The 25,151-nt window shown below is 39.2% G+C and overlaps 1 protein-coding gene across 1 annotated transcript in view; it reads left to right on the top strand.

Moving 5' to 3' along the window:
• WASF3 (WAS protein family, member 3) overlaps positions 1-25,151 on the top strand; it is a 77,709-nt gene that overhangs the window by 31,009 nt on the left and 21,549 nt on the right. The window contains exons 3-4 of the mRNA XM_011958509.1: positions 976-1,118; positions 23,423-23,557. Coding sequence (XP_011813899.1) covers positions 986-1,118; positions 23,423-23,557 — 268 coding nt within the window. The 5' untranslated portion in view covers positions 976-985. The remainder of the gene's footprint in view (positions 1-975; positions 1,119-23,422; positions 23,558-25,151) is intronic.

Here is a 25,151-nt window from a genome sequence, read left to right as displayed (position 1 = left end):
CTCCTGAGCCCTTTTGTAGGGAGGGGGAGGTTCTGTGGCTCAGGTGGGTTTACTTGCTTGGGATAGTAAATGGGGAAATTCACCTGCTGCCCCCAGTTAGCAGTCTAGGTGTACCCAAATGCCAGAGGTTTGTCTAGGTCCAGTTGCCTGCCGCACAGAAAGGCAATCACTGAGACAATGAGTGTTGCCAGGGAAGAAAGCTTTGATTGGGTGCCATAGCTGAGGACATGGGAGATAAGCCTCAAATCCATCCTCCTGACCTATTAAAATTAGGGGTTTATATAGCAGGAAGAAATGTAATCATACATTTAAAAAACAGGAATTAGGGAGAGATAAGGAAGGGGAGTTGGTCAACAGGAAACAGGTGGTCTTAGGCAGTCATGATGGGTGAGGAGTCTTGACTTCTCATGGTCCAGATGAGATGACCTAGTAAGTTTTAGTTTTTTAATACTACCTGGAAGACCTGATGGATGGTTGCCTGAGAAAGCAATTCAGATAAGACAAATGTAACTTGCTCAGGTTTCAAGACTCAGAGGGTCAATTTCTATGTTTATTCAAAGAAACCATAAACACCAGTTCTGTGGGACAACTGGGGTGATGTCACAGTGATGGCCTTTCCTGTCTCTTAATCTGGTTAAGTGGCCTCAGGTTTGTGGCTCTTGTCTCCTCTCTTGCTCTTGGTACCATGTGGACTTTGTGCCTTCCCTCTCTCTCCTCATTTCAGTGAAGAAAGAAGTCAGAAATATGGCATGTATTATTTTTCTATGAAGTGAGATTATACTATACATAGATCTTCAGGATCTATAAAACTCACTACAGTAATTCACTATTTGTTGCATTTTAGCTGATTCTGTCACATAGAAATTTTAGGATAATGAAAATTCCTGGAAAATTATCAATTTTCAAGGGAATTAAAATTCCAGATTTGTTAAAATGTGAGTATGAGCTTATGAAGAATGTCTTTTCAATTTTCAGATTGTGAGCCATGCCTTTGGTGAAGAGGAACATTGAGCCCCGGCACTTGTGCCGGGGAGCTCTGCCTGAAGGAATTACCAGCGAACTTGAATGTGTGACCAATAGTACTCTTGCCGCTATCATACGCCAGCTGAGCAGTCTGAGTAAGTCATCTTTTTTCTGATTACCAGTGACATTACCTTTTTGTTAGCAAATTGATTTTCATAGTTAAGTATTGTCCAAAGAAGAGACTGCAGCTTTAAGGAAAAGATCCTTTCTCCTTCTGTAAGTCCTAGTGTGAAATTGACCACTGCACCCATACTGGGCTTGTGATGCTTAACTTCAGGCAATGAAGATGCGATGCTGTTACCAACTCAAAAATTATTAGATAAGATCAAATGTGCAGATTTAAAATAGTGTTAATTTTTAAAAGCTTTTGAAAATGAAGATAATTAGTAGTTTTTTTTTAAACTACCGATTATGAAGAATTATTTTGTTAAACTTGAGTAGGACCAATTGTTTTGTTTTTTAAGTGTAGTAGATTGAAAACTAGTTAACACCTGTGATATGCCTGGTACATAGTACCTACTCAACAAATATTTGTTGATTGAATAACATCCCAAATGAGCCATAGTATAAAGCCAAACAATAGATTTGCCGATTTTAATCAACTAAAAGTTAAAATGCAGATACTGACTTCCAAATTGAGGTGAACAGATCAGCTGATTATTGTATGTATGGTACCGTGTATGTATTTGCATGCGTAGATGTATGGCAAATGCAAGCATAGGAAGAAAAGGCTGCTTCTTATTCTAATTTTGAATATTAACATTAAATATCCGAAGAATATTTTATAAGACTCAAATATGCATGAGAATGCTTTTTCCTTCAAAGCTTTTGAAGTTGCACTCCTCTTCCCCTAACTTTGACATTTATTTCGTGATCTCGTTTTCTCACTTCATCCTGCTCCTTTTCAGTTTAGATGGTTTATGTGGCATTTTTGGTGACAGGTTTTCACAGTTAAATTTTGCAGAAACTCTGTTAATAACTAGAAAATCTCCCATGAAATGTCCCATATTGGTAGCCTCAAGCAAAGGGCAAAATTTTTTTAACTCAATTACTTTTATTTATTTTGGAGAAACGCTGCAGATAAGTATTGGTTTCTTTAATAGAATTGTACTATATTGTTACCGATATATTTTTAATAATATCTGTAATCATTAGCTAAGGCAAAAGTATGTAAGGAAATTACATAAATTGTTTTTTAAAATAAAATTTTTCTGGAATCTAAGCTCTATTATAATTGATTTTTGGTAGTAGTTATTGATAAAAATATGCAAATTCACATCATTACATGAAGACTCCTTGTAAATTATTGAAGGGTAAAATTGTTTTTGTTTGTATTTATTTTTGTAGGAATGCTTTTAGTCTTTTGTTTTGATGGCTGAAATGCCTGTTGGCACAAAGTGTAAGTGATGAAAGCCAACGTAAACTGTCAGAGTTTTAATAATCAATCTGTATCTCATGCTGTAATATTCAGTGGAGTGTTGTATTAGTTGTGTTTATTGTGTTTGCTTGGCCACAGTCTCTTTTAAGTGAATCTGCCCACACAGTATGCCTTGTTCTACATGGCCCTTCTGGTAAATAGAATAGTAATAGCCCCTCCAGATATGTCCATGTCCTTATCCTTGGAACCCATGGATGTGGTATGTTATGTGTAAGAGGGTATTAAGGTTGCTATTCATCCTGGTTTACCTGGTTGGGTTCAGTATAATCCACAAGGGTCCTTTAAATGGGAAAGGAGGGAGGTAGAAGAATCAGCACCAGGGTGATGTGATGCGGGAAAGACCCAGCTGCCATTCCTGACTTTGAAGATGGAAGAAGGGGCCATGAGCCAAGGAATGCAGGCAGACTCGAGAAGCTGGAGAAGGCAAGGAAATTGATTCTATCCTGAAGTCCCCAGAAAGAACACAGATCTGCCAGTACCTTAGTTTTAGCCCAGTGAAATTCATTTCTGACTTCTGACATCCAGAACTGTAGGATAATAATTTGTGTTATTTTAAGCTGTTACGTTTGTGGTAATTTGATACAACAGCAATAGGAAACCACTCTAGCTTTGGTTGTGTTTTGTACCACCCTATCCACTGTAGCCACATGATTGGACCACGGGTGGGAACCTGCCTAGTGGATAGTCAGTTCTGAGTTAGGCTACTGCAGTGCATCTCAACCTGGCTTCTCTATCAGAATCACTTGGGGAGCTTTAAAACAGGATGCTAGGAATCACCCCATAGATTGTGCTTCTGGTAAGCACCAGAGATGACCCACAAAATTAAATACACACGTGTCTGGATTGAAACGATGAGCTGGGTCAGTCAGATCCTTTCAGGAAGTTTGAACTAAGAAATGCAGTGAATTTGCTGGTCTCTTATGGGACCTACAGCTAAAATGTCATCTGGGGGTGAAAAAGCCATAATGACCACCTGTTAGGCAAAGTTGTGGGGGGGGCAAAACCCAGGAGGAAACCAAAGGAAGCCAGTTGGTGAGGAAAGGCAAAAGAAGGATGTACAAAGAGAAGCAAGAGCGTGAGCGAGACCGCGAGGCCCACAAGGTGGAGGCAGCAGCTGTTTCTAGACCTACCCAGGATGGCTTTCCCCTCCCATTTGCGGTACAGGGCTTGGGTGTCCTCACAGTGACCCTCCCTCACTTCAGGTTCCTTGAGTGCATCTGGGGCTTACAACCCAGAGAGCCTTACAGAAGGAGGGGCACAGTGATATATATTGCCAGGGATGTAATTTTGGAAAATGAAGATAACTGAGTGCAATGAACCGAATGTGTCTCCCAGCAATTCCGCATTGAAATCCTAATCCTGATTGTGATGGTCTTTAAAGCTAGAATTTTGGGTAAGTAAGAGGTCATGAGGTGGGGTCCTCATGCATAGGATTAGTGCCCTTATTAAAAAGGCCTGAGAGAGACACCTTGCCCCTTCTGCCTAGTGATGCCATAGCAATGAGGCACTGTCTTGAAGAAGAGAGAGCAAGCAACCCTCACTAGACATCAAATCTGTTGGCACCTTGACTTTGGAATTCCCAGCCTCCAGAATTGTGAGAAATCAATTTCTGTTGTTTCTAAGTCACCTACTCTGTGGTCTTCTGCTGTCGTCGTAGGTCAAATTGCCTGTGACCCTGAATTACTGATTGGTGATAGAATATCAAAGTCGATTATCTGTAGTTTACTAGTGTTTATTCATTCAGCACCCCTCTAAGTACAGGAGACAGCAGGTAACTTTGAATTGGGTTCTACTTAGAAGTTAACCACATTTATAATTTAAAAAATAATTAATAAGTCACATCAACATGATTATAAAGTAGGAAACAGATATGCAGTTATTACAACCTGCTGTAAGACAGCACTAGCACGTAGTAAATGACAGTGTTTTGCATGAATCTTTAGTTGTTTGTGGTTTCCCACTGGGTATTAATATGTTACGGGGGATGAGGAAAGTTATATGCAAATGTATATGAGCTAAAGTTGTTAGGAAGAATAAGAGAATTTAAAGGAATGTTTTTATGTTATTTTTAAATTTTGTAATCATTCATCAGGTATTTAAAAAAATTTAGGAATGTATGAACCTATGATATTAAAAGTCTTCTTTTACAGTATATTCATTCCTACGATAAAGTCAAAACAACCATTTTTTAAATTCCTTTGAGTACCTACCTGGCCATTATTCAGTGGGTTCAAATGAGAAAGGATCATCTGAATCCTCCCTACTTCCCTGCTCACCCCCACAGCTGTGTCACTCCCCTCCCACCCTTATCTCCACTCCCCACAGTAGAAATTCATTTTCAGGTACAGATTGGGATAGATGATGTATAATTACCTGCTTCCTATTAGTGATACAGAGGGGGACTAGACTTTCTCTACATATGTGTCTTAAGGGAAACGCCAGCACAACTTAGGGATTTGCCTTGAGCCTACACTGGTCATCCCTGCTTGAGCAGCGGGGACTTGCCCTGGGAGACCTACTGTGAAAACCCAGGGCACCTAATTGTTCCGGGGAAGGAAAAACAGACCAGGACTCCACAGGGAGTGTCTCTGGTGTTTTCTAAATAGGAAGAGAATTACCTGGTCATTCTGATTCTTGTCACATTTATGGAGACAGTTCAGGGTTATGAGGATTTGAATGACTTTGCATAAAGCAAGAAAAGTATCTGGTCTTAGATAGCAAATGGAATTCTGAAGGTCCTACACCTTTACATAACTTTTGGGAAATCTGTAGGTTTTTAGCTCTGGATATGCTCTTACTACATCCAGATCAGACACTTGACTTCAAGGGCCAGAAATTTGTCAGCGTTAAATTTTTAACAGGCTTTTTAGGGAATTGCAATCTTTCCAGTGAGACTATATTGAATTTAGTAACAGTCATAGAGATGAAAGAGAGGAAATTTGTAACATGAATGACCATATAGTTTAAAAAGATCACCAGTTTCAAAGGTTTGTCCAATAAATTTTTTTAAGTCTTTCTTAATTTTCAGATTTTTTTCTTTGAGTGTTACTTCTGATACAGTACAATGTGAGCAATCAGAGTGGCCGGGGGAGGAAAGCCGCTTGCCAAACAGTTTTAGGTGTGTTACTTGGTTTTCCAGCTAGGGAATTTCATTATCTTTTTCTTCAAATAATGACAGTTTAGTGTAGCAATTAACATTAAACTAGGAGTGCTTTTTCATCATTTTCCTTGATTAATCTGAATGCTCTTGTTCCTGTCAGCTAGTTGGTCAATTAAAATCACAGTATCTTGTAATCAAATCCTACTAATATTATGATGTAGTTTCAATATAATTTGCTTAAAAAGGAGATGACATTTTTGCCAAGATGACAAAACTTCTTTTTAATACTTCATAAGTTTGATTTTGCTACTTTTTTTTTCTTTGTTCTTGTGATAATAGCTGTTTCTCCCTCCTCCCCCTTAAAATTCTTCTCAGGATGTCACAAAGAAAGGAGTTAGAACTTTAGTGAGCCCTGCCAAAAAAGAAAGTTTGGGCACGTTAATGGTACTATTAAGATAACATAGAAAATTTAGCACAGAAACACACAACAGAGTCAACTTTACAAAATTCCATTAATCAGAAAAAATTATTTGTAATACTTTGAACATATCTTTATACAGATGGTATCTCATTGTACATGTGGTTTTATAGCCTGTACTTACTGTATAGTAAACGTATGTATTGATTCTTATAAGACACATTTTTGAAGAGCTAGAGATTATTATATTGATACACCATAATTATTTAACCATTTTACTAATGTTGGACATATAGTTGTTTATTTGTAGGGGAACACTATTATACATTCTTTTTTTTTTTTTTTTTGAGACGGAGTCTCGCTCTGTCGCCCAGGCTGAAGTGCAGTGGCACAATCTCGGCTCACTGCAAGCTCCGCTTCCTGGGTTCACGCCATTCTCTTGCCTCAGCCTCCCGAGTAGCTGGGACTACAGGCACCGGCCACCTCGCCCGGCTAGTTTTTGTATTTTTTTGTAGAGACGGGGTTTCACCATGTTAGCCAGGATGGTCTCGATCTCCTGACCTTGTGATCTGCCCGTCTCGGCCTCCCAAAATGCTGGGATTACAGGCTTGAGCCACCGCGCCTGGCCTATAAATTCTTACTCAAAGTAATTACATACATCTCTGGTTATTTTTTATTTTTTTAAAAAAGATTTCTTATGGCTGAGGAGTCATCAGGCTTCCTCATAATGAGCAAAGATAGTCATCACAAATAGCCCACAATTCTGTGACTCCATTAATTTTAAATGTGCTTCTGTCTTTACAAATCATTATAAAATCTATTTTCATTTAATTTTCATGCGTGGCGTAATTGTACAAATGAGAAAGGAAGTCTGTGTTCTGAAAGGTTTTTAAGTGATTATTTTTATTAATGCTCTTTAAGATAGACGTTGTGTTTCCCAGTAAACCAAACGCACTCTCATACGTTGGCTTTATATAAGTGGATCTGAAATTTGGAGGTGTGTTAAGTGACGTAAGTGCAGTTCTACTCAGGATAGAGATTTTAGTATTTTAAAGGCATGCACTGAATAAATTTCTTGGATGATTTAGCCAAACAAGATTTTGGGGGAGAAGAGGAGGATAAAACACAGTTTATGAAGGAACTAGATTATAAGTACATCTCTGTACAGTTTGAGGCTAGGATTGTGGGTAAGTTAAGATAAAATATATTGAGGTATCTGGACAGAAGTTGACTGGAAGGAACACAGCAAGAATTTAAGAATATTTAATGCTGCAAACTTCGTTTTTGCATCTCTCATGAACAAAGAAAGCCAGTGCAGGTAAGTAAAAAGTAATGTATACTCAGGAAACTAGAAGATAGAATTCTGTCAGCAGGAGAATTGAAGGCAAGTGTAAGAGCCCCACCACCCCGACAAAGGCAGGATTATAGGGGTTCACAGACTCTGCTGACCCACCATGTGACCCGGAATGTCAGAAATACTTTCTTAAGGGTATTGTAGAAGTAATTATTAGTTAGGTTGTTTTTTATTTTTCCTTCCTCCATATGGATTTTAATACAGCAAGATTTAATGCATCATAATTCTTAAGAGCGCAAGTTAGAGCAGTTCTGGCTCTCACTAAATTTATCTGGTTTTATCATCTCTCTTGTTGTATTTCATAGAATTATATCTCATATCAGGTACATGATTGTGATTCTCAGCAGCCTAAAGTAGTAGTCTTCCTTAAAAGACACCCTTTTAAAAAGGGAGTAAACATTCTCTGCTTTAATCTACTATTCTTTTACACACATTGTCTGGCAAAATAAATATAAATATAAATATAAATATAAATATGAGATAGGTGGAAAAGGAAAAATATGTGACCTGTAATCAAGAGAAACAGAAGTCAGTCACTAGAAGCAAGACCCACAGATGACCCCAATTTGGGAAATAACTGGGAAGTACTTTAGAGTAGTTATGAAGAATTTATTGAAGGGGCATCCAGTTTCTGGTCTGGCTTTATAGAACTTGGAAGTCACTCATGTCTACACAGTAAGAGAAAGCTCAGTAATCTGAAAACCAACCTTTTGAAAGATCCATCAAAGAAATGAAGTTACAGGACAAACTGATGCCCCCAAATTTGTAAACACAGAAACCCATGAACAGAAAGCCTTGTGGGAACCATTTCAGGGTTGCAAAAACTTGGTGAGTTGCTGGAGGCTCAGTGAGGACAAGTTTGAGAGTTAGAAGCTCCAGAAGGGCCCAGTCAGAGGGGCTTCCACACTTGTGTATTTTACTGTGAGCAACCTTACCAGGTTCTTACATTGAAGATTGGAGAAAAATCTCTGTTCGTCCATTCAGGGGAGAGGGGAATGGACTTTAAGCCCAAAACATCTGCGCATAGTGGCTCACACCTGTAATCCCAGCACTTTGGGAGGTCGAGGTGGGTGGATTATGAGGTCAGAAGTTCAAGACCAGCCTGCCCAAGATGGTGAGAACCCATCCCTACTAAAAAAATACAAAAATTAGCTAGGCGTGGTGGTCAGTGCCTATAATCCCAGCTACTCGGGGGGCAGAGGCAGAGAATTGCTTGAACCCAGCAGGCGGAGGTTGCAGGGAGCAGAGATTGCACCACCACATTCTGGCCTGGGCAACAGAGTGAGACTCTGTCTCAAAAAATGAAACAAAACAGAACAAAAAACAACAACAACAAAAATGCCCAAATCATTTGAGTCTTTTTAACCTGCCTGCCCTTCAAAGAAATTATTTCAGCAGAGTCTAACAGACTGAGATTTTACCAGAGCTTAACAGACCTGGTTGGAGGGAAATACACAACTCCAGTCCCTTCTGGTCTTCCTGCCTAACCTGAGGGGAAGTGGGGGTGAGACCCAGGGTCCCAGGCTCGTTAGAAGACTGAGACCCCAGTCAGAGGACTGTAGAACACTCCCTTTTCACTCCCAGCCCCCACCCCTGACACCTTACCAGCCCAGCACTAAGGGCCTGTGTACTGGGATTCCTTTCACTTTGTGTGTCTTGTCTGGTTTTCATCAGAAAATTACAAAGCGTACTAAAAGGCAGAAAACACAGTTTGATGGGACAGAGCTAGCATCAGAACCAGATTCAGATATGGGAGGAATATTGGCATTGTCAGACCAGGAGTTTAAAAGAACTATGATTAATATGCTGAGGGATCTAATGGAAAAGTAGACAACATGCAAGGACAGATAGGTAATGTCAGAGAGATGGAAATTACAAGAATCAAGAAAAATATATTGAATGTAGTGCAAAAGTTGAACAACGTGTGAGGAAATAGCAGTTTCAGCAGAGAAATGGAAATCATCTTTTTTTGTTAATGCTAGAATTTGAAAAATACAGTATCAGAAAGAAAGAATTCACTTGTGGGGACCTAATAGCAGACAGGACACAGCAGAAGTGATTGGTGAACTTGGAGACAAGTTAATAGAAATGATCTAAACTGATTCACAAGAGAAAATGAATTTAGAAAGAAAGCAACAACAGAAGTTTAGAGCATCCAGACTACGGGACCATATCAAATGGTCTGACACATACGTAATTGGAATTCCAGAACAAAAGGAGAAAAAGAGAAGGAATAGAGCAGAAGAAGTAATGGAAGATAAGTTTTGAATATTGATGATAGATATCAACTAACAGACACAAGAAGCTCAGCAAAGTATAAAGTATACGGAAGGGATAAAGTATACAGAAAGTATAAAAAAACCACATCATAAGAAAATTGCTAAGGAGGCCAAGGTGGGTGGATGACTTGAGGCCAGGAGTTCGAGATCAGCCTGGCCAACATGATGAAACCCCATCTCTACTAAAAGTACAAAAATAGGCTGGTACCGTGGTGCACGCCTGTAGTCCCAGCTACTTGGGAGGCTGAGGCATGAGAATGGCTTGATCCTGGGAGGCAGAAGTTGCAGTGAGCTGAGATCGTGCCACTGCACTCCATCATAGGCAACAGAGCGAGACTGTAAAAACAAACAAACAACAAAAAAACCCAAAAAATTTTACTAAAGGAACAAAGATAAAGGGAAAATCATAAAAGAAGCAAGAGGAAAAGTATACATTATGTAAAAGAAGGGAACAATGTTAAGGATGACAGCTGACTTGTCATCAGAAACATTGGACCGGAAAACAGTGGATAAGTGCTAAAAGAAAGAAAATTGTCATTCTATAATTCTACAGTCGGTGAAAATATCTTTTAAAAATGAAAGACATTTAGTTCAGACAAAAATCTCAGAGAATTAGTCTTCCAGCAACCTGTACTACAAAAAATTCTTAGACTGCAGGGAAATGATACCATTTGGAAACCTGGATCTGCAGGGAGTCCAGATTACCAGAAAAAGTAAATAGGGGATTAAACAGAAAAGATCATCAATAATTAGGTCTATGCTTAAAAGACTAGTAACTGTGTAAAATTTATGGCATTTATAATCTATGTGGCAGTAAATGCTGAGTGTGAAGGTGATAGACTTACACGGTTGTGTTTTACGTTGTTTATGAAATCTGTCATTTGCAAGTAGAGATTAGTTAAGGGCACATAGTATACTTTCTAGTAACCATCAGGAATAACATATGGATATCAAGCGAAATCCTAAAATAATGATTTGATTATCCCAGAAGACAAGAAAGAAAGAACAAAGGAAGAAGGAACAGAAGGGCTAAATGGAAAACAGTCAGATGACATTTTAAACTTTCTCTTAAAAGACAGAGATTATCAGGCTAAATTAAAAAGTGAGACTAAAATACTTGCATTTTGAGGATGAAGACACTGATTTAAAGAAAGTTAATGAAAAAATATGCCCTGCAAATGCAAGATAATAAGATATGGTTTTGTGAATGTTAGATAAAGTAGACTATAAAACAGATAAGCCAGGACCTTTAATGGTGATAAAAGAGTCAAGAACACAGAGCTGTAAATGTATATGTACCTGATAAGAGGGCTGCAAACTACATGGAATAAAAATAGAACTGAGGGGCGAGGTAGGCAAACTCAAAATCATAATCAGAGATTTTAACAAGTACCCCTCAGTAATTGAAAGAACAAGTGGACAGAAAATCTGTAAGGATATAGGGGGTTTGAACAATATACATACCAGCCAATCTGACTTAATTCATCTTTGTATACCTAACTCCCAAGTTGTGGAATACACGTTCTTTTAATTTCCCATGAAACATATACCAAAACGGGACATCTGATAGGCCATAAAATAGTAAGTTTAAAAAGATTAATATACAGAGGGTGATGATAATGGGATAATTATAATCTTTTTAGATAATTCTCAAATATTGGAAAATCAAACAGTATTTAGAAAATAATCCTCGGGTCAAAGAAAAACTCAAAAGGGAAATTAGAAACGATTTCTAACCATGTGGTAATGAACACAAAATACCAGTGTATTTGTGGGATAAGTGTGTAGAGAAAGATTTGTAGCTTTAAATGGTTATGTTAGAAAAGTAGAAGGGTGTAAAATCATGAGCCCATGCCTCAGGTGGGCCCTTGCTGTTGCTCTGCACTCCCGTTGTGATCTCTGTGTTAGTTTTTGTGCTCTTAGTTGCCTATTTCATGTCTTTCCACCTCGTACCTCCCCACTCTGCTGATGACTGTGCTTATTTCACTGGTAAAAGAAAAGCAGTCAGAGAAGTAAAGATCTCCCTCTGACACATTGCACGCTGATAGGCCCTGTACCCATGTGTCCTGCTTACCCTCCCTTAAATGGACAGGCTGTTCCTGCCCCTATCCAAGCCGTCTCCTCCAGCTGAGCACTGGATTCCATACTCTGAGGCTCCTTCCAGGCTACATGCACCTTCTGTCTTCTCTGTATTTTCTTTTCCCCTTCTTTCTGTGTCATTCTCATCAAGTATAAATATGTAAAGAAATCTCTCAATTTGAGTACATTTCAAATCATCCTCTCTCTGTCATCCATTTCTTGCTCCCACAGCAAGATTCCTTGAAGGATGTATTCATACTCTATATCCCACATTGTCTGTTGTCCCCATTGAGATTTTGTCACACTCATGCTTTTGAAACTGCTCATTGACATGACCAGTGACTTGCATACTGCTAAAATCCGGTGGCCAGGCTGCCTTGTTACTTCATCTGTTGCTAGCATGTGACTCACAGATAGCTGCCTCCTCTGGAGAAACTCTCTTCACCTGCGCAGTGGTCTACCGCCCCACCCTGGTCTTTTTCCTACCTCACAAGCTGTTCTTTGTCTCGTCAGTGCTTCCCCACTTGGCTCTTCTCTGCCTGTTCTCATTTACTAAGTGACCTCATCAGGTCCCATGGCTCAAAATAACATCTTTATGCTGATCATGTTCAAATGTATGTCTTCAGTTCTGACCTGTCTCCTAGTTTCAGACTTACATACAACTATACAACTGCCCACTCAATATCTTCACTTGGATTTCTAATAGGTATCTCTAATCCCACATGTCTAAAACTGCACTTGCGATTTCTTTCTCTCTTTTCCAGCCATCCCTCATCTGTTTTAGCAAGTGGAAGCTGTCCTCTTACAGTGCTTTTGATTATCTTCTTTCTTTCATATCAGAGACATCCAGTCCAATAATGGATGAGGTCAGTCATCTTCAAAATGTATAACAAATCTGTATGCCTGTTAGCTGCCCCGATGTCACTATTCCGATCCAAGTCAGTATGCCTCTCGCCTTCTGTCGGATTTCCAGTCACTCCCCTCGACCCCCGCCCCAACACAAAGGGAAGGGCATGTGTTTCTCTGTCCTCTTCTTCTGCCCTTTTCCCCATCGCTCACTGGGCTTTAGCCACACTGGCCTCCTTGATGTTGCTCATATACATCAAGCACATATTTGTCTTCTGCCTGGAAGGTTCTTGTCCTAGATACTCATCTTCCCCCTCTTCAGTCAGTTGATACCATCTTATCAAAGAGGCCTTTTGTGACCACTGAAATACCACCACCCACTTCCTTCCACTCTGTTCTCTATAAAAAAATACAGCTTTATTTTCCCCGTAGTGCTTATTTTCACCAGTCACATTGCTTGTTTATTGTCTGTTTTCCTCAACCATAATATACCCTTCATGAGAACAGGGGCTGTGTCCACAAGTGTGTTTCTTCAAGCAACAAGGACAAGGCCTGATACACAGTGGATGCTTGAATATTTGCTGAAAAAATGAATACGCTTAATAATCAGTGTCTGTTAGTTCTTCAAATGCTTAGAAAGAATATTGTAAAGGAGTATTTTAAAAGTTAATTGTAGTTACGGTTGACGTTTCTTTTAATTTTTCTGAATTTTTCAAATTTTCTATCATGAGCATGTGTTTTATAATCAGAATGGTAGCAGTAGAGTCTTTAATTGGACTTTGGGTCATTTTTCCTACTGTTTACTTTCCTGTATTTTCTGTATTTCTTACAATAAGCATGTATTGCTTTTATAGGAGAAAAAATAGGTTTAAAAAAGAGGGAAAAAACCTTTAAGCCCAATATTATAACTTGTTATTTTATGGAATTCAATAGGAACTGACATTACAGATACTATAATGAAGTTTCTTTCTTAACTTTTTGTTTTGAAATGATTTTAGACTTTAAAAAGATCAAAAACAGTACAAATAATTTCCGTAAGCTTTTACCCAGATTTCCCAGGTTTTGTTTTACATTTCTTCTTTTTCTCAGACCTCCTTTCCACTTCCCCCCATACATATGCATGTATGCATATATATTAAAAAGATCTCTTTTTTTGTTTCCTTTAATCTGAAATAGTTCCTCAGTCTTTCTGTGACTTGTATGACCTTGACGCTTTAGAAGGGAAGCAGCATTTATGTTTTGGAATGTCCCTTGGTCTGGATTTTCCGATCTTTCCTCGCGACTAGATTCAGGACATTGACAGAAACGCCCCACGGTGATGACGTGTCCTCCCCTGTGCGTTTCATTAGGAAGCGCGTGTGTCTGCTGGTGCCATAGCTGGTGACACTGACTTTCATCAGTGGATTGATTACCCGAAGTTTCTGTAGTGCAGAGATTTTTTTCCCTATGTAATTACAAAGTATCATATGGGGAGACACTTTGAGACTGTATAAATGTTCTGTGTCCCATCCTTCTTTGAACCCACTAGTCTCAGCATCCACTGATGACCCTTGACGGAAACAGTTGCTGTGGTGGTTGCAGAATGATGATTTTTTTTGTCATGCCATAATTTCTTCAACATTAGTTAGTTAGCATTCTGCTGCAAATGCTTTCACTTATTTTCCTATTTATTTACTTGCTCATTTATATCAGTATGGACTGGTGGATTATTTTATTCTGTGGTTTATAATCCATTGACTTATTTTGATCCTTACATTTTTCTACATTTGGCTGGTGGGAGCCCTTTCAGACAGGCTTCTGTGTCCTTTTGACATCTCCCCACCAATCTCGGAAGTCAAGTCCTTTGAGCACTTGACTCTTTCTAGCACAGCAGTGCATTCTAGGCTCATGTGGTTTTCTACCCTCCGCCCTGGAGTCATTTTCTCAAGAAACCTGATTCCTTTTAGTGGAGAACAGAAAGCCAAAATCTAGACAAACCGAGATCTAGGTGCTAGTGTGTGTGCTGAAATTTATGAAAGCTCTAGTTATGACTGCTCTTTTGTTCCCCAGGAAGGACTCATACAAGATAACTTGGTTGTTTCCAGTAAATCTTCACTTTTAAATACAGCTGAAAAATCCATGTACAGTTTTTATGCTTTGGCAATTTAGAGGTGTGAGACAAAGTCAGAATATTAGTGATTTTCTTTATACTTCGTTTTCCAAAGTAAGAAAAGATTTTTTTAAGCTATTCATGTCTTTAAACAACTGAGTATAGTTTCGTAAACAAATTAAAACATTTACCTTTCTCTTTACCTAAACTCTCTTTACCTAAAACTCTCTGTACCTAAATTCTCTTTACCTAAAACTCTCCAGAATTTAGAAACTATGTATCAGTGGCTAAGGCCAAAATAATTGTCACCTAGTTACTCAAAATAATTCGTTGTTCAAAAAATAACATATAATTTCATGTCATGACCAACCCTATATTACTGACAATCTGGCCAGCCTACAATAAATAACAAAGTTATTTTTCCCCAAGAAACATGACTTCCTGGTAATAAACCTTCCCAACACCAAGAAATAAAAAAAAAACTCTTATTCTAACCCAAACAAAAACTAATCATCAGTACTTCCATAAAAATTTTTAATTTAAAAGTGCAGTTAGTATACAAATATATCCCAGTTTTGTTAGTTACGTTTTCTCCGATCTATGACTCACTTTTATACTATTTAAATTATTCAATTTATTTTAAATAAATACTACCATATATAATCTATAGTTCCTTGTAATAGTCCCATTAAAATATATTAGGTACAGAAAAAGATGACATCAAGCTAAAAACGAGATCATATGAATTAAAAAAAAAATACAGTCCAAAACGTGTTTTCTAATCATAGACAAGTATACACACCAAACCCGATACTCATTCCTTACGACTGTGACAACTGTGACTAAAGACTGTGGACTTCCCTAGAAAAGAGCCTTCCCGACTACATAATACAATCACTGCTGCTCTTGTAGATACAACCAGAGGGTGGAATTATGACCAGAAGGGGGAACTTGGGAGCCCTTTGCTCATTCTCTCGGCTTGCCAGCAGAATTTCACAAAATCCCTTGTCAACAAAACTTCACAAAGTGCCTGACTCAAGGACTGAGAGCAGCCTTCTGGAAGAATGCCCTAAAGATGATACACGGGGTAGAGCGCAGGTTCCCGCATCCCCTGCCTAAATCACTGCATTTTCCAGAAAAGGTGAATCAGTAATCCTAGCCCTTGTCTTTTCCTCTGCAGAAGATAATGTCTAATGATTTCGCTTTTATCATCTATAGCCAGATGTATCCTCACATTTTACTCTGTTGTAACTTCTATTAGGTTGGTGCAAAAGTATTTAATATAACTTCTAAACACATTTGATGTACCTGCTAGACACAGGCAGGGCCACTATCACTTATATATAAACTGTGGGCCAAAATACTACTTTAAAATAGTCTTAACTCCTGAGAAGCCTCTCCCGGGTTACATTCCTCAGTAAGACTTACAAATAAAGCTAACTTTAATTCTTCAAAAGCCTGATTTTTCTTTAGTTGACAGAGGCATTTATCTCAACCTGATGTACTTGGACATGAGTTCATATGGTACTAATAAGTCCAGAAGTGGAACCTTTGTCAACAAAGAATGAATAAATTGCATTTACCTCAATGTGGTCCATAATTCAGAATTAGTTTAGCTATTAATGGACTTGCCATTGAAAGAGTGAGTAGAATTCAGTTTTTCAAATCATTTGCTGTTTGCAAAACTGAAGGCTGTAATTATAACACTTTATTCTTATTCATCAGAAAATATAGCTCCTTCCATTTTTTTCTCTTCAGACACTTGTCAGCTTTCAGCAGCTGGCAAAATATTAATTATGCAAGTCTTTAAATTTTATGTCCCTTTATAAATTGAGAACTTCTGAGTGGAAATGTAGTATCAGTTGCATGTTTTTCACATAGGTTAGGCATCGGACATAGAGGCAAATGTTGCCTGTCCTTTTCTGCTTGCACAGCATTGAGCTGAGAGTACATGGTGGTGTTCTCAACAGTAGTTGCTGTGCTTTGAGAATATTGCTGTCACTTTTGCAAGAGGCTGTGGTGTACATTCCCATATTCTTGGTGTATATGCTGTCCCTATTAATTAGTTTTCTGTACAGCCGAAGGGGATGGGATGGGAGCTTTTAAGTTGCACTGGAGTATGTGTGTATATATCAATTTATTGTAAACTGTGAATGGTCAAGCAGAAACACAAAAATTGGTTTCATTTTGTGACTATGTCAGACATTGAGAAATAAAGAACTGATAGACTTGAATATGAAGCATTCGGAACATGGTGTTCATCTACAAATCACACAGCATTTCACCAAATGGATTCTATAAAACAGTAGTTTTGAAAGATGTTATTAGGTGTTTCCAGGCCCAGTCACTATAAGGACATGATATGTGAGATGCTTCTCTTGCAGATTGCCAGTGCACATTAGCTTATTAATGGCTTTGAGACACCCCAAGGCATAGAAATATGTTTAATCCTTTAGCTCCTCATTGCCCAGCCTTCCTTGAGCAGGAAGCATTTGTTGGCTTTGTGCTTGTTAGCAAGAAACACTGGCATAGATCATGTGTTTTTCATTCAGCTGATAGTTGTTGAGCACTGGCTGAAAACAAGCAGTGCAGAGGTGAAAGGCAGAGCTCCAGCTCTCCTAGAGCTTAGATGAATGAAGGCCAGATTAGAGTTCTCTGACGAGTCCTGTGATCCAGGTCAGCTCAGGGCATTGTGGAGCACAGAGGGGGGCAAATGCTCTTACAGAGTCCAGTCTACATCCTGAGTTAGCCAGGACTCAGTTCTTGTGTTTTTATTCACTTATTCTGAAATCTTGTCTGAGTACCTACTATAAGCCAGGCATGCTGTAGACATTGGAGACTGATAAAGCAGTACACAGAGCTAAGGGGAATCCTTGTCTTTGTGGATCACATGTTCTAGTGATGGGAGACAGACAAGAAACAAGATGAATACATACAAGTGCATAATTTATTACTTGGTGATTAATGCTAAGCAGGAAAATACAGCAGAGCAGGGATAAGAGGGGTGTGTGATCACATGTGTGATGAGGTGATGGCATTTAGCCAGGGCCGCTAGGAAATCCTCACTTAGAAGGTGACATTTGGGTCTAGAGCTGGATGAAGTGAGGGAGCAAACCAGGTAGTCTCTAGAGCAGAAGTGGTCTACGCAGAAGGAACTGGAAATGCAAAGAACTCGGGAGAAGGGGGATGCTTGGCACATCTGAGAAACAGTGAGGAAGCCAGGGTAGTTGGAGTGAGACATACAAGGGAGAGGTTAATAGGAGATGAGGCCCAAAGGTGAACGGAGCTAGGTTGTGTAGGAGCTTATAAGTGGTCATCTGGCCTTTAACTTTTATTCTGAGTGAATTGGTAAGGCATGGAATGGATTTGAACACTCAGAGGAGCAACAGGATCTGAGGCTGGTTTGGACAAGATGGCTGGGGCTGCTTGGTTGAGAGTGTTCTGAGCAGGGGCATGGATGGAGACAAGGTTGCTGGAAGACCAATCCCTTGGCAGTTAGGGAGGTTGAGGCAAGTGGTGATTATGCCTTGGTGCAGGGTAGGATCAGGGCAGGTGGTGCAGAGCAGTCAGACCCCGGATGTATTCTGAAAATGGATGTGTGTGACAGTTTGCTGGAGAGCCAGTGTGGAGTGTGAGTGAATGAGAGATGGAAAGGATGATCCTAAAGTCTGGGACTGGAGCAACAGGAAGAATGGAGCTGGCTCTTCCAACAGGGGAAGACAGGAGAGGAGCAGGCTTATGAAGGGATATGTGGACTCCATTCCGGCCAGGTTATATGTTCAGTTATTAGACACCCAGTGGTGCTGTCAGTAAGGAGCTTGATACATGCGTCAGGATCTCAGGAAGAGGTCCATCTGGAGGTAGAAATTTAGGAATCGTCAGCATAGAGGAAGTGTTTACAGCCATTAGGCCGGATGAGATGCCTAAGTGAATGTTGATGGAAAAGAGAAGAGGTTGGAATATTTAACACAGATCTTTTTTTCTGTGTCAGTAATTTTTAAAAGTGGAGCTTTTGGAAATATTGAAACAGTAGGTTTAGAAGCAGAAGTAATTAGTTTTTTTGTTTGTTTTTTGTTTTTGTAGCAAAAAGAACTTTTGTTAAAGAAAAAGAAAAAGCCAAGACCTTGAGCTCTGGGCTCCTGCAGAGTTTTGAGTCTGGGGAGGGAGGAAGCAGCAGAGGGAGTGGAGGGCCCGTGAGGCGGGAGGGCACCTGCAGGCTCTTGGCAGGCAGGCCTGGCCTGGGCATCATGGTCAGCACTGGGCCGTGCCACGAGAGGCCGGATGGATGAGACCTGGGAACTGGCCCTTGGCTTAGCAGGGAGAGATAGTCTGCCGAGTTGGGTCAGCCCTTTCATAGAGTGATAGGGCAAAGACAGGACTGGCATGGGGTTGGGCAGAATGGGGAAAGGGGTGAGGACAGAGCGGCATGGAGTACTCCGGGGAAGCTTTGCTGTGAAGGGAAGAGAAAGAGTATAGGGTGAGGAGCAGGGGAAGAGGGAGGGCTTTTTCAGTGCAGAATTCTAGATTTTTATGATTTTCTTCTCCAGGTTTTTTTAAAAAAATTGTGATACAATTTACATAACATTAAATTTACCTGAACCGTTTTTAAGTGTACAGTCCAGTAGCGTCTTTGTGTGTTGCTATAAAGGAATACCTGAGGCTGGGTAACTTATAAAGAAAAGTTTATTTAGGTGATGATTCTGCAGGCTGTACAGGAAGCATGGCACCAGCATCTGCTTCTGGTGAGGCCTCAGAAGGTTTCCACTGATGAAGGAAGGTGAAGGCGAGCTGTGTGTGCAGAGGTCACATGGAGAGAGAGGAAACAAGGAGCGGAGGTGCTGCCAGGCTCTTTTTAACAGCTAGCTCTCACAGGAACTGCTAGAGTAAAACTCGCTCACTCAGGGAGGGCATTAGTCTATTCATGAGGGATCCTCCCCCGTGATCCAAACAAATTCCATAACGTCCCACCTCCAACACTGGGGATCACATTTCAGTATGAGATTTGGAGGCAGCCAGCATCCAAACTGTAGCAAGTAGTGTTAACCACTGTGTGTACACGGTTGTGCAGCGGATCTCCAGAATGTTGTCATCTTGCAGAAGTAAAACTCTGCACTCATTAACTCCCCATTTCCCTCCTCCTCTGACCTCTGGCAACCACCATTCTACTGTCTACGAAATGGACTACTTCAGATGCCTCATATAAGTGGAATTGTACAGCATTTGTCTTTTTGTGACTGGTTTATTTTGCTTAGCCTATTGTCATCCCCAAGGTTCACCCATGTTGTAGTATGTGGCAGAATTTCCTTCCTTTAAAGGCTGAATAATATTCCATTGTATGTGTCTACTACGTTTTGTTTGTCCATTCATACACTGATGGAAACTCAGGTTCTTCCACCTCTGCTGCTATGAATAATGCTTCTGTGCACATAGGTATGCAAACGTCTCTTCAGTCCTTGCTTGCACTTCTTTATGGGTATATACTCAAGTAGAGTTGCTGGGTCGTATGTTTAATTTTGGGGGGACCACCACACAGTTTTCCACAGCAGTGGTTCCATTTTACATTCTCACCAGCAGTGCACAGGGTTCTAATTTCTCCACATTCTTACCAACAGTTTTCTGCATTTTTGTTTTTGTTTTTTAAATAGTGGCATCCTAATGGGTATGAGAGGTGGTAGTGAAGTGGATTTCAGTCATTCTTAAAACTGTTACAATGATTGAAATCATGGCAGATTTGTAAGAAGAGCAATGGTAGGTAAAACACTTAGGCTTTGGTCCGCCCCTGTGAGTGCTCAGGAGTGTCAGCTATTACTGTGAGTAAGGGGGTGCTCATGCATGAGGCAGAGGGAGCAGAGCAGCTGTGCAGAAGCACAGACAGAGTGTGAGGAAGTGGGAGAAGTGTGGGACTGCAAGTAGTGCATTCTGGCTGGAGCACCAGGCGAGGGCAGAAACGAGGTGTGGCCGGTTAGAAAGACTACTATTAAAAAGTCAAAAATAACAGATGTTGACAATGCTGCAGAAAAAAGGGAATGCTTACTTACTGTAAACACGGTGGGAATGTAAATTAGTTCAGCCACTGTGGAAAGGAGAACGTAAAATAGAAGTACCATTCCGTCCAGCAATTCCATTACTGGGCATAGACCCAAAGGAAAATGGATCATTTTACCAAGAAGACACATGCACTTGTATGTTCCTCACAGTGCTCTTTGCAGTAAGAAAGACATTGAATCCACCTGAGTACCTATCAGTGGTGGACTGGATAAAGAAAATGTGGTATATCATGGGATACTACACAGCCATAATAAAGAATGAGGTCATGTCTTTTGCATCAACATGGATGCAGCTGGAGGCCATTATTGTAAGAGAATTAACACGGGAACGGAAAACCAAATACTCCATGTTCCCACTTATAAGTGGGAGCTAAGTATTGGGTACACATAGACATAAAAACGGGAACAGTAGACACTGGGGACTACTGGATGAGGAGAGAGAGAGTGGGGCAAGGGCCGACAAACTGTCTCTTGGATACTATGTTCACTACCTGGGTATGGGATCATTCATTCCCCAAACTGCAGGGTCACTCAGTTTTCCCATGTAACAAACCTGTACATGTACCCTCTGAATCTAAGGTAAAAGTTGAAATTATTTTTTAAAAACTGGGAAAAGAAATGAAGTGTGGTGCACAGGGCCTTCTCTGTCATACTGAGGGGCTTATTAGATTTTATCTTGAAATGACAGGGAACAGTAAAGAATTTAAATAGAAATGACATAGTCAGTTCTTCCTGTTAGATCATTTGGCAGCAGTGCGATGCGTGGGTTCGGGGGTGGGAGGTGAATCTAAAAGCTATTGATGTAATTCAGGAGAGAAACGAGGGTCTGGGGCAAGATGGCGGTGGGTGTAGAAGGGACAATACTTGGTGTTGAGATAGCCATAGAGAGAGGGAGCTGTCACAGTGACACCATTTCTGGCTTGGGCTTCATTTTGGGTGGTGGGTGCTTTTCAACATGGGGATGCAAGTTTGAGGTAAGGTGAAAAGGAATTATATTTCAGCTTATACAGGATTTGAGAATCTTAACAGACATCAACATGGAGATGCTCAGTAGCTAATTAGATAACAAGGCTGGAGCTCAGGAAAGAGTTCATAAAGCAGTAAATGAGCATTAATTCTGGATGCCACAGCTAGTTATAGTATGTTAAAATGTATATAGTTTGTGTGAAGGCTTTATTTTTTTGTCTTTGTGGAACCATTTTGCATATTATGGGAATGAAACTTTCGACAGAATATTGAGTGAACACAGAATACCATGCTGTGGATATTGAGCTTTAAGAGAAGCAATTTATTGCTTAGCTGAAGGCTGAAATCTGGATTTTTCTCTCCTTTTTTGGTGGGGGATGGGGTACATGTTTATTGATTTATTCTTATTTTCTAAGAGAAATTCTTCTTGTTAAAACAGTTACACAGAATCTATGAAATTATACTAATTTTAAACTCGTAGGAATTCATCCTCAGTGTCTAGGTGTAACCATTTAAGCAGTAAAATATTTTAGTCCATTTCATTAAGTAGATAAGAAATTATGGAGTGTTTCATGGCATGAAATAATTCATGAAGATTGCAGCCAAGGGAGTCCAGGGAGCTATGTGATAAAAGCAGAGAACTAAAAGTTAGAAGACCATATTTTTGTTTCATCTATTTCTGCTATGTACTAGCCATGGGATTGGACAGGTCACCTTTCTGATCCTCTGTTTAGTCAGCCAGAGAATGAAAACATTAACTTCCTGTTTACCTCCCGGACTCACTTACTCATTGAACAGGTGTATGCAGGAGACATCACACAGGCAGAGTTCACGGTCTCATGGATTATAGCAAAGGGTACAGAAAGTGGCTGTGAAAGCAACATATAAACTGTAAAGCACCACGAGAACTTTAGGGTTATTCTTAACTCTAATGTAAAGTTTTCTTCCTGGGAGGTTCAGGTTCTCTTTCTCATTTGAGTGATAAACCGATAGAAAATAAAAATAAAAAGAAATGGTAGGTATCTCTTTCAGAAAAGTTAAGGTGAGGTGTCTTACCCACTCAGAGTAGGCAGCTATTTAATATTTGTTGAATGGATAAAGTAATGGTGTTAGGATTTGGAAATTCAGTGTAAGCAGGTAATGATTCTTATCTTGCTTGCTAAATTTTCAGAAATGTTACATTTTAAGAAAAGTGGGAGTTACATCTAGCACTCAGAGGAATGTAGAAATGAGCCATGCAGAAAAAGTTAACTCAGAATTCAAAATCTTGGCTTATAGAGAGTACCTGAGTCAGCACTATATACCTAGATTTCAAGATACTAATTGGAAGAATTTAATGCCATTGGAAAGTGTTAGGCACAAATAAGATATCTAATGTTTCTTATTGTGAATGAGATAAAATCCCCGATTTAAAGGCCAACATGATAATTGAATTATCTTGGGGAATAAAGTGAAAGTGTGGTTCCTGAGATTGTATTTACACTTAAAGCATGAAAAATGAGAACTTAAGTTGCAATTAGTGGGAAGCAACTTGAGCGATAGCTCATATAGCAATAAAGATTCTATACTATCTGGGATATTTTAAAATTCTACAACTTTGAGTCAGTTTCAGATTTATAAGAGTATCTCTAATAAACTTCAGAAGTTCTAAAGGCCTTGGACTGTGACACTTTATTTTCATACTCGTTTGCACGAAATCCCACATGTTGACAGATGAGGATGTGTGAGGGCCGCTTCATCAGCTCCCTAACAGATGGCCTTCTCCATTCATTTTATTCTACAGGCAAACATGCTGAGGACATATTTGGTGAGTTGTTTAATGAGGCTAACAACTTCTACATCAGAGCAAATTCTCTTCAAGACAGAATTGATCGCCTCGCTGTCAAAGTCACCCAGCTGGATTCAACAGTGGAAGAAGGTAGGTAATTGCTTGAAAGCAGTGAGCTAGAAGTGGTGTTGACAAGATGGTAGTAATTAATTGCAGTGTAATTACTGCTTTTTCCTTGGGGTGGTATGCTGATATTTCATCGTGTCTTTTCCTAGAGGAATAGTGAGGGGGAAAAACCTACAACTTTGGGTTAATTCACAATGAAAAGATTCATATCTGGTCTACTTTATACTCTATACTCTTTTTTAAGAAAATTACCAATATAGTATTTGTTTTAAAGGCTTCTTTGAATACAGTCAGTATTAGAAGCCTCAATTTTAGGTTACTGATAGTTATTTTTAAAATAGTTTCTTACCTAAAAATTACAGAGCCACTCTAGAGATATGGTCCAACCGAGACAGTATTACACATACCTTGTGTGACACAAGCACCTGGTGCTCTTAGGATTGATGCCTGTAAAATCCTGGTGATTCTGCTGATTTAAAAATTGTATTAACCTTCTCAGAAATAGCATTTACTGAAGGCCTTTAGTCTGCAGGCTTTAAAATAATGTTAATATTGACAAGCATTGTATAGTTAACTGATAGTCATTTGATGATACACCCTGAAATTGTCAGTCTCAACAAAATTGAAACTATCAACAATCCCTTTTTAAAAATTTTACTTTCAGTATCTTGAATGAAAGACTGAGATTGAGCTGGAGAAAATATGCTAAAAAAGTACGAAATATACTACTTCGTATTTATTTTGAGAAAAATATTTAGGTTAAAATTTAGTTTTACCTTTAAGTAATGGCAGTTAACAGTTTCTCTTGTTGCTTTGAAAAGATCCTAGTGTCTGATTTTTGCGCTATATCTATAGAGTAGTATTGGTAAAAATAATGCTTTTTTTTTTTTTAAAGTAGTTATTTGCAGGAGTCATCCCTCATCATTTAAAAAATATATGTTACCTCATATTCAGGTCTTTTTCAAAGGCCAGAATTTGATTAGTGAATTACAAATACAACAAAAATGTAGAACATTGATTTGAATATCCATTATAGAAGCATTGTTACTTTTCCAACAATAAGTATTACTTGGTCTGTTCAGGTAAGGAAATCTTAACATCTTAAACCAATCATTCACGTTTTAAATTAGTATCACAAGTGATTTTTAATAGCTATTCATATTTCTTCAACTTTGTGTTGGCTGTTGCCATTAGAATGCTTATGATAACCTTACCCTGGAAAAGATTAATCTGTAGATTAAATTTTATGAGATTTTATAGTATGTGTCATATCTTTAAAATCCTTTTCCAAACAAGGTTTTTACCTTATTACTTTTCTTGGTCATGGATGTTACAGTAGAAGAAATACTTGACTGAAAGTTAGGAAGTCTGTATTCTATTTTGGGATTGCCACTTTTTCGCTGGAGTTTTTGGAATCTTAACATTTCTGAAGCTCAGCTTCGGTGGCTGAATAGGTGGGTTAATAGCCTAGTGTGTCCACCTCAAAGAGTTTGATGAAAGTCAGATGAGTTAATAAATGAAATGTGCTGTACAAGCACAAGAAAGAACTTTACCCAGCCCCAATTTTCTGAATCCTTAGTGTAATTTTGTATCATCGATCAGGCTACTTAATTTTTGG

This window comes from Colobus angolensis, unplaced genomic scaffold, assembly GCF_000951035.1.
Source record: "Colobus angolensis palliatus isolate OR3802 unplaced genomic scaffold, Cang.pa_1.0 Scaffold113, whole genome shotgun sequence".
Lineage (NCBI taxonomy): Eukaryota > Metazoa > Chordata > Mammalia > Primates > Cercopithecidae > Colobus > Colobus angolensis.
The sequence above is the reverse complement of the archived record's forward strand: the minus strand, read 5'-3'. Positions and strand labels throughout refer to the sequence as shown.